The following is a 10,642-nucleotide window of genomic DNA, read 5'->3' as shown; positions in this document are numbered from 1 at the left end:
ATGCTTCCTAGAAGGAGAGAAACACGGTAAGTTATGGCTACTAACAGCCAGCTTTCTGGGAAAGAGAGGAACCTGCTTCCCTGAAGCAGCTGGAGAACTGAAATCAAAAGTTCCCATCAATAGCAGGTGAGAATTCAGGCTCAGAGCCACCTCCTGGCACAAGCACCACCCTGCTCCCAGCACCAAAGGAACACATTTTACATATTTTAAGAGCTGCAAGTCCCTTAGGAGATCTCTGCCATTTTTATTGAGGTTTGGATAGTTAAAAAGCTCAACCACATTGTCTGTTAAACCAGATTTGTCCTTGTTTCACCTCCCAAATCTCTGGAAGGAGCAGCTTTGCTGGCAGGACACGTGCAGGGCAGCGCTGGGCACCGACACAGGCGACACCAACATCACCGGCGTGGGGTAGAACGGGCTTCACAGCACCGATGCACAGGCAGAGCTCCTGGATTCCTCGAGCAGTTCTTTCCCAAAAATCATCAAAACTCCAGAAAAAAAAGATCTTTCCAGGCAAGTCAGGAGCTTGGGGTTCAGCTCAGGGGTTACCTGGCACTGACAGAGGCAGGGATCTATAGGTGAAACCTATAGCTCAGCACGCTGCTGGGGCATGGGAGGCAAAACAGCCTCATCACACAGGCATGTAGCTTCTCTTAGAGAATTCTGGCTCAATCCCCCAGCAGGATCAGTCTGCATCTGTGACTGCTTCATCAGCCTGAAGTGCCTTAACAGGAACAGCCTGAGCAGGACTCATCAGCTAACGATAATAATTTCACTTAAACTTTGACCATATTTAGCCAAATCTCACTTGCACGGAGATTGAGCCCCCTGCCCTGGGGGAACAGCAGCACCCGTCACTCACTTGGAGGTGGTCTCCCTACTTACACAGCCTCGCTACTCCTCTGCGATCTCGGTCTCCTGGTGCACAACCACTTTGGTCACCGACATGTCTGGGTGCTGCTCCTTTGCTGCCTTTATCGCCTGCGCTAGAACCTGGAAGAGACCACAGTTCAGAGTATGTCACCCAGGGTCCTCAGGGGGACAAGGGACTATTTCTAACTCTGGGGAGAGAAAAAGAAAAGTGAACTCACTTCAGCTGCACAGTTTGCTGACTATTGGTAGTATTAAATTATTTTTAAATATTATTTATGAAGCTGTTTTCTAAGAATACATCCCCTCTCTCCACTGCCCCACCGTAGAAGATAGATGAGAGCAATTGAACAAATCCTGTTTATTCTTCATAGAATCATAGAATGGTTTGGATTGGAAGGGACCTTAAAGCTCATCCAGTTCCAATCCCCCTGCCAGCAGCAGGGACACCTTCCACTAGACCAGGTTGCTCAAAGCCTCATCCAGCCTGGCCTTGAACACTTCCAGGGAGGAGCAGCCACAGCTTCCTTGGGCAACCTGTTCCAGTGTCTGACCACCCTCACAGTGAAAAACTTCCTAATATCTAATCTAAACCTCCCCTCTTTCAGTTTAAACCCATTTCCCCTTGTTTTGTCATTAACTGCCCTTATGAAAAGTCCTTCCCCATTCTTCTAGCAAGTGTGATGAGCACCCTTCAGACACCTTCTCAAGACATTTTCTGTTGGAATTAATAAACTAGGTCTTGTTGTACAAATATTCTCCAGCCCCATGACGCTTGCAACTAAATTAAATTCAAAGTGTAATTCTCTGATGACAAAACCATCACTTCCAACACACGCTAGAGGCCAATGAGGCTGACTCATCAGAAGAGTTTCATATAAAGCCAGTGAGATTTAATGCAGGTGCTGAGCACTATGAAATGATTTCTGGCACTATATGGCACCAACAGTACTTCAAAGTTACTAGTAAATTAACATAGATCATCCAGATGTCAAGGAAAACTTTTACTTCACATTTCTGTGGATTTTTTTTTTTTTTTTTTTTAAATTGAATTTGTCCAAAACAATTCTGGAATCAAAACTTTGCTGCCAACACCAGTTTCAGAGCAGAATTCACCTTTGCTGGCCCAGCTATACAGTTTCATACTGTGAAAAAGGAATTTATTCCCGAAATCAGTTTTGAAGTTTTATTTCTACCCCAGGAAAATTTCCCTACGTTGTTTTCTGGTGAAGCTGTGTTCAAAAGGCAGCCTGTCTACTTCATGCCAGCTCTGAGCAGCTTTTTTGAACTGCATTCAAGCTCCTACCTGGTCATGGTCTACATCTGCATCTCCTGTGATGACAATCCTCTTTTCAATCCGTGTCTCTGAAATGCCACCTTTTACAGTCTAGGACAAAAGAAAAAAAACCACTATGAGTCTAAAACTGAAAAGGAATTTGAGTGCACTGGGGCTGCTTGTCTAAAGCTGGTATCAAAAAGAGTGTTACCAAATACTGCCGTCATACCACAGTATCAGAATGACAGGGGAAAACTGTCACTGCTCAAAGAAAAACTGTCAAATATTCATTTTTTTATAACTGAGCCAGGGAAGAGCTTTGACTCCCCGTAGGGTTCTCTCCCGTTGTCCCACAGGACAGTCAACGCCCGTGTCCACAGGCTGCACTGCCCTTAATACATCATCGAGAGTCTCAGTTAAACGCAGGCAAACCTGGGATCCTCGTGCTTTGTTTTGGGCATTAATCACTTTTTTTTAAAAGGAACTGGAGTTTACGCTTTTTTCCCCATTATTCAACTCTCCCCATCTCTCTATGGTGTTGTTGATTTAATTGTTGTTGTTTTATCGTGTTCCCACGCCGTTACCTTTGTGATCTGTGTGGTGGTGGTGCTGCTGGTGGTTTCTGAAGTGATGGTCTGAGCAGTCAGCAGGATGCCAGGGTCTAAATCTCCATTGCCACCATCTGTCTGTGGGACAGAAGAACAGGTCATCAGTCCCTGCGGGCAGCGTGGGCAGAAGCAGGGTCTCCACATCAACAGAGCGGGATGCAATCCAAGGACAGGAACTCCTCTCCATCATGGACCACGGGACAAAGCGAGATGATCTGCAGCTGGCTGAGCTGTGCCCACGAGGACCTTGCAGGTCTCTGAAGGTTCAGCACAAAGCCCATGGACTTGGTTGGAAATACAGGGATCCACAGAATCACCCAACCAGGACACTCCTTGGGATATACCCAAATCTGGGTACACTGCAATGCCAGTCATGCTCCTCCACACCAAGCTGCATGCTTGGACCATGAAGAGAGACCAAAGCAGACACCTATCCCGAATTACACCTGCCTGGATCCACGGAGGTTCACAAAGCCAGAGAGCACAATCTGATTCAGAAGATACTTCCTATCCTTCCTCCCTCCTGACAACACCTTGCACGTCACTTGCTTTAAACTCTGCAGAAGCAATCGAAGTCGATACCTGCTGAAATCAGAACAACTGATTTTATAGCTGCTTACTTGGTTCCCATCCTGCATGACCTGAGCTTTCAAGATCCGACAAAAAAACCTCAACTAAGTCATCCTCCCAACTCAACCTGGCCATCTATGTGCCTCCTGTACCGTGCACCACTAAGGATTCTGGGCAGCATCCCTAGAATGGTGGTTGGGACAATGTCTGGAGTTACCACAAGGTGGGACCATTTTCCACAGACTGGGAAAAATCTCACGGCAAGTCACAAGCTGGTGCACGCACAGCAACTTCTCCCAGCCCCAGAGACTCACTTTTCCTTTTAACTTCCCAGTTAGAAATGGTAACAGCAGTAACCAGAGCAGAACTGGTCTACTGGGGACAGACTTTTTAGCAGGGCCTGTAGTGACAGGACAAGGGGTGATGGTTTTAAACTAAAAGAGGAGAGGTTTCGAGTGGATACAGGAAGAAATTGTTTACACTGAGGGTGGTGAGGCACTGGCCCAGGTGGCCCAGAGAGTTGGTAGAAGCCCCATCCCTGGAAACATTCCAGGTCAGGTTGGATGGGGCTCTGAGCAACCTGATCTGGTTGAAGATGTCCCTACTCACTGCCGGGGGTTGGACTAGATGGCCTTGAAAGGTCCCTTCCCACCCAAACCATTCTACAATTCACCTACTCACTCAATGATAAAGAGGGCGATGCTCACCACTGCCCAGTGCAGGTACAACTGAAAGCCCCAACTACTCCCCTACTCAGGTAGGATGCTGAGCAGCCACGAGATTCCTCAGGAATCCCAAATTATACAAGTGTGGTCCATGGGCTACTCATACACGAACCTACATCCCACAGTCACTGCACTCCAGCCCCAGAGGACAGGCTGCTTCTAACAACCACAGTTATGACAAACCCAAAGCTAACAAAGACTCCAAATTCTCAAATACAGAAATAAAACCCTATTTTAGACTGAGGATTAACTTAAGCTCAGCAATGAAACCACACCTGAGTATGCTGGTATCGCTCCACTAACATTTCTATTTTCCAACCACCAGATAACCATTCTAGTTGCATTTTATACAATATTTTTGGGTTTCAACATCTGTTTCAGGGTTGAAACCTAAAGGACAACCCACAAATGTTTTCAAAATCATTTATAAATCAAGTTCTGAAGAGGCATGAACAGCAAGGAGAGCCATGGAAATCAAGACAAGGCATCTCCTGCAGAAAAAAGGCTAACTCGGGTTAACTCCGTACAGCTTCATCTACATCCCAAAGCCAGCAGTGGCTGAAGGTAAATTCTATTTGAATGCTGGAAAAAATAATTAGTCATCAAGGATAGTAAAACCACTGCTCCTCTAAAAATACCAGCTGCACCTGGAGATATAATCCATAACAGGTTAACTTCTGCGCTGTGACCCAGATGCTTGGAGAAAGGCAGGTGCTGCTGTCTCATCCAGAAGACTGGGAAATAAAACACTTACTTGAGTTTAATGAAGCCCCTGGGAAACTAATCAGAACACATCTTACCTGTGCAGCTTCGTAGGTGATGGTCTTCGTCTCCGTGTGGACAATGGGGACCTCTTTTGTGGGAATTTCACTTTTGATGGCGCTGGACACGTCGGAGATGGTGACTGTCTGTGTCTTCACCAGCGGGGGCTGTGAGACAGGGTTAAAAAACATCTCGGTAAAGACCCAGTTAGCATTTCCACATCCTGGCACATGTTCTGACACTGATCTGATAAAAGCACTGTGGGAACCAAGGTCAAGCCGGAAATCTTTTGTTTTTAAACCTCTGGTAGGAGGGCAGAGATCATGGGTGAGGATTAGACAGACAAAAATCCTCCAGGCCGTCCCCAACACCGTGCCCTCAGGTCAGCCCAAAAGAGGCATGAAGGGTTTAACCGGTGTGTCACAATATCACAGAGACACTGTCTCCCCTAATAATTAACTTTCTAATTACTAGAAGCTCACTGCCAGCTGCCAGTAAAGGATGACCCTCATCTCCTGATGACAATGTCAAGATTAACACAAACCCTGGGCAAATAAAGACTTGATCATGGCTAAGAAGCTTTATCCTGACTGCAAGTCAAACACTCTATGATTAAAAATCCTCATCAGATACTAAGTCTTTAACTTTTATTAAATCAATGTCAGATAAAACAGACACATAAAATCTCAAAAGAAATGGGAGGGGGAAGAGAAATCAGTTGTTCCACCACCTGATAATTATCCAGAAGATGACAGAGTTAGTGCAGACCCACAGTGTTTTCCCAGAGGGCTCAATTTCTGCTCACCATTCCCAAACCTGACAGATGCCACCGTGATTGTTAGCAGGGGGAGTGGACATCTATGTCACCATAAGCAATTAATATCAACACTGAAGCAGGCAAAAACATCTCCCACAGTGGGGAGCAGAAAGGGGACATCAAAGCCCAACGTTCACGATGTAAAAGCACATTTGACAGCGCTTCAAATTTGCTCTGCGAAGGTTCAGCCTCCGGTAGAGCTGGAGATGACAAAAACCTTAAGGAACTAAAATGAAACGTCTTTGGAGCCTAAATATTGTCCTTTTGGGGGATGCAACAGGCTGCTTTGATCAAAAAACAAAACAAAACAAAAAGGCAAAGGGTGTTGTGCTGCAGTAAGTGCCGTTAACACCAAGATAAATTGAGGGGCTCGTATTTAATGCAAAGAGAAATTGAGAGGGGCTTGTGTGCACTGACTGCGGGAGATGAACTGCCTCATTAGCTCCAAGCACAAGTCCAAGCCAAGCAAACACAACTCCTCTCGGGGTCCGTGGCATCTGCTTGCTGCAGTGTTTGGGTTCCCACTCCAAAGCCAGACGGGGGTTCGGGGTGGGGAGCAGCCGCTGGGACTCACTACCTGGAAGCAGCGAATGACTGCCGGCAGCTCGTTAGTAACATCTGAGTCGTGACACTCGCCATTTAGCTTTCTAAAGGCAAATGTCTCTTCTCCATCCTCTGTCACCTCCTCCTCTCCTCCCCAAGGCTGCCGGGGAGGTGCGGCAGGGCCAGTGGGGGGCTCCAGCTCAGAGAGCTCTGAGTCCTTCCCCGCATCCACACAAACCCCTTTTCCACATCTCAGGTCCTCCTCGCTCGCGGGGAGGCTGGGAGCTGCCTCGTCCTCCTCCTCCTCCTCCTCCTCGCTGCTTAGGGAGGAAGCAGCACAGTGACAGCTGGGAGAAGGCTCTGAGGTGGGTGGCACTGGGGTCTCACTAAAAGCTACCGACTGCTTTGATCCCTCCCGCGCAAAGCCAGTGTTAACACTGCTCCTCTCTGGCACTGCAGCCTCTCTGGAGAGAAAGTCACTCATTTTCTACAAAGAAATGAATACATAAAAAAAAAAAAAGAAAAAAAAAAAGGCCAGAGAGAGAGAAAAAGAGAACGTTAGGGAGAACAGGAGGGCAGGAAGCAATAAAGGTCAAACATGGGTTTCGTGTAATACATCACATCTCCAGTAACGCATGCAACAGCAGTGGGGTGGGACACTGGAAAGCTTGAAAACCTTTGTGCTGTGTGATGTACCCAGTGCATCTACTGGGACATTAATAACTCATTCTCCTAAAGTTAAGGAATTCATATTAAAAAAACCAACTCTCTGCAACTAAAGGAAGATCCAACACTAAGGACTTTTTGCTCAGTTTGGAAACAGGGATAATTTCAGTGTGGGAAGTGGGGATTTCTGCACATCCAAAATTCACAGGTGCAGCAAAACCCATCAGCTACACCACAGCCAGACCCCAATTCTGCTTGTAATTCCTTGAAATATTTTACGCTGTGGTTTAACTTGCATGTGGAAGTGAAGAGAATAAACCCAGAATTAATCAAGGCCAGGCTGGATGAGGCTTTGAGCAACCTGGTCTAGTGGAAGGTGTCCCTGCTGCTGGCAGGGGGGTTGGGACTGGATGAGCTTTAAGGTCCCTTCCAACCCAAACCATTCCATGATTAACGTGCACGATAATCTGCAGAGCCTGTGCTCTGCTCTTTTCCTCATCCCTGAAACACACACACACTTCCAAGCACCTCATTTGCTGTTGCAGTCTCCGGGATAACCAACACAGGCTTGTCATTATGGCATTGATAAAATGATTGTAGGAATATCTACAAGTCAGTTCTGAAATCAGCTCCTTCAATTACCGAGAGGCTCCCGAATTGACGAAGCAGTCTGGCCACCTAAAAGAATTTGTCTTACTTCTTCTAGACAACCCAGTTCAATCAACTCGCACAACTTAGCACAAAACTTTTCAGCTGAGGAATAAAGAAATGCAGCTTTAAACTCATGTTCTGCTGGATGTTCACGTGTGCTGACCCCGTCACCACCGAGCATGCGGTTCAGTTCACTGCTCAACAAGGTGACCACTGTGGATGCCCCCACTGGACCACTGTGGATGACCCCTCCCTGGAAGTGTTGAAGGCCAGGCTGGATGAGGCTTTGAGCAACCTGATCTAGTGGAAGGTGTCCCTGCTGATGGCAGGGGGGTTGAAACTAGATGATCTTTAAGGTCCCTTCCAATCCAAACCATTCTATGATTTCTTCAGGAATACCAAAAATCCTTTATCCCAAAAGCAGTTGGCACAGGGAATCCTTTGCGGCAGTGAAACCTCCTGAAGGGACAACACAATTGGTGTTTGTGATGGTGCATGGGAGAGAAGACATGTCATGAAGCAACTCAGCCCTCTGAGAAGCATGTCTAGAGCACCTGAGAGATCTGGGCAGAGCGTGTCAAGTCAGAGGGTTTAACTAAGGCTGGTTCTATTCTGCTCTCCATTCAGCTCGTTAGCAAGGTCTCAACTAGGTCTTCTCACATCTCTGGGAGCCCTCTAGCCAGGATGGAAGCAACAGTGACAGAAGAGAAGAGTTAAAACATGAACAAGACAAAAAGCTTTAGCAAAAAAAACCCAAACAGCTGTTTGTCCCAGCGCCGGAGCGACGGGTGTTTCGTACGCAGGGAGAAGCGGCATTTCAGTCACCAGAGGTGAATGACGGCTACAGCCCTGCCCTGTGCTAGACATGGTGCTTCTCATGATGGACATGGAAAGTTCCCTTCAAGGAAGAGCAGAATAAGGAATTACAGGCACCTACAATTTTACACATATTTGAAGTTGTCACATCATCCAACATCAGGGAATAAGGAGGGAAAACCCAGAGGGATGCTGCTTAATCAATACCATGACTATTCCTCCTCAATAATCAACCTCACAATTGATTTCTGGTAATTTTGTATAAAAACAGCCACATAGGTGTACATACAAAAACAGTAATTACATTTTCATAACAGCACAGGCAAATCCATATTGTCAACTGTTATTCTCATTTTGATGGCGGTATTAAGATGAACAGAAACTGTTGCCTCATTTTCTATTAAGAAGATACTCTGGGCAACCAAAAAATGGTAATTTGTGCTTAAAATGGGAGGTCTGAAGCCTGCGGGTTATCAGGTACAATGTATTTTCTGTAGACCAGAGGCTTTCACCCTGACTGACCTCATCTAATGGCACAGTTCAATAATAGGTGAAGAATAGGAGCTGCTTTATGAAGGAACAAATAGATGCTTATTTTAGTATCATTTCAAGAAATGACTTTTCCACCATTCCTCCCGGGTGTTTTTCAGTTCCCTGCTTCTTTATGTTGCAGAGAGATGACCTGTATGAGTCTATCCATTAGGACTTCTAGCCTCTTGGGTTTAAAATCTTGGGATATTACTTAGGAAAATGCATTTAATAGGAGTGAAGGGAGAGCAATCAGCACTGTGACCATCAGGTCAGACCACACACACAGGGATGTGTTATTTGTGATCAAAAACTATTTCCACATGTGCTCCTCCAAAGGTATATCCAGATCCCACTCTTGTTTTGCCTAATGCAAGATACCACACTGCAATATTTCACTAAACACAACAGAAGCAGAGGTCATCAGCTTTCAACACCCATGTCTTAATCCTGCTTTAAAACCTGGATTTATACACTGCCAATATACTGATCTCGCCTTAATTATATATGCTATATTTTGCAAATTAATCACGGGATCTCAAGAATGCAGGATATCTTCTGCAGTTTAATGGAAAATGCCTTAGGAGCAAGATTTCCTTAAATACCAGTTGGGACACTGTTTTGACCAAGAGGCAGAATGAAACCTACAGATAAAACAAAGTAGATTCAGCAGCTACACAAACACAGAGATCTATTTAAGAGACAAATATTCGTATCCAGTCAAAAAAACTTCCCAGTTCCCTTTCCTACACAGAAAAATAATTTATATTTTGGAAGTATCTTGTATGATAAATGCATAAAGGAAGGGAAAAGCTTAAATAAAGCCTATGGTGCACAGATATCAGTCGTCAGGGGAGCCAAGGGCAACAATAAACATGCAGAATGAATCCTGATAAGATCAACTGATCAGAAGCATTTTTTTTTTCTTGCCTTCCTATTCCACTGGTAAGAAAACAGACTAATTGAAAAGTATTTGTTTCTATATAAAATTATCTGTTGACACACTTTAAAAAAAAAAAATACAACTATGTTTGTTCCTATATTTATAAATGCAGTTTTCCTCTGCATAATAATAGAAATATTATTATTATAGAAATTATTAATAGAAATATTATTATTCCCCTGCATAATAATAGAAAATATTATCATTTTGTTACAACAACCACCCCCACCCAGGAATTTGAACATTTGTTCCAAATTCTGATCTTATCAAGATTTATTTTAATTTTCAAATGTAAAAGCATATTTTTAGGGCTCAGATTTGCAGAGTTCCAAGCTCTCCTTGAGACCCATGAAACCTGGGAGTGCCTGGGCTGCAAATTACTCATTTTCAGAGACACAAAAGCAAACCAGGGATGCCAAAATCCACCCCGAAGCAGGCTAATCGCACAAGCCATGTGCAGCGTAAAGAAAACACAAGACAGGATGCAGTGCCCCAGAAAAAACGAATGGAACCAGACGTGAATGCAACAAAAACTTTACCCTGCTAAATACAAATCTCTGTGTACCTGATGCTGACAAATATTGAGGATACAGCTGAATTTAAGCGTTACAGTTAAAAAGTGACACGTAAGAATTCAGACTGGGGATAAATTAATAACAGGCTTAATTGAGTGACTAATACCAGTGACCAAAAGGATTTATTTTTTCTTTAAAAAGTGTTTTTCTATAAATTTGTCTGTATTTTTTCCAGAATCTACTATTTTGGATCATGATATATTTGTATGAACCAGCTGCCCTGTGTTGCCAGAGTCAAAGCTTGTTTTCTGCAGCCCGTGCAGGCATGATGCTGCCTCTCTCCCCAGAAATA

At 44.7% G+C, this 10,642-nt stretch overlaps 1 protein-coding gene across 2 annotated transcripts in view; it reads right to left on the bottom strand.

Annotated features, from left to right (window-relative positions):
* Positions 1-894: 894 nt before the first annotated feature.
* The window catches only part of EPB41 (erythrocyte membrane protein band 4.1), a 50,787-nt gene continuing 41,039 nt past the window's right edge, over positions 895-10,642 (bottom strand). For both annotated transcript variants that reach the window (XM_010171104.1, XM_010171105.1), the window contains 4 exons: positions 4,850-4,978; positions 2,731-2,832; positions 2,177-2,257; positions 895-993 (listed from right to left, as the gene is read on the bottom strand). In XM_010171104.1, the coding sequence (XP_010169406.1) occupies positions 895-993; positions 2,177-2,257; positions 2,731-2,832; positions 4,850-4,978 (411 nt within the window). The remainder of the gene's footprint in view (positions 994-2,176; positions 2,258-2,730; positions 2,833-4,849; positions 4,979-10,642) is intronic.

This window comes from Antrostomus carolinensis, unplaced genomic scaffold, assembly GCF_000700745.2.
Source record: "Antrostomus carolinensis isolate BGI_N321 unplaced genomic scaffold, ASM70074v2 scaffold597, whole genome shotgun sequence".
Classification (NCBI taxonomy): Eukaryota; Metazoa; Chordata; class Aves; order Caprimulgiformes; family Caprimulgidae; genus Antrostomus; species Antrostomus carolinensis.
Note: the sequence above shows the minus strand (reverse complement) of the source record. Positions and strands in the feature narration are given on the sequence as shown.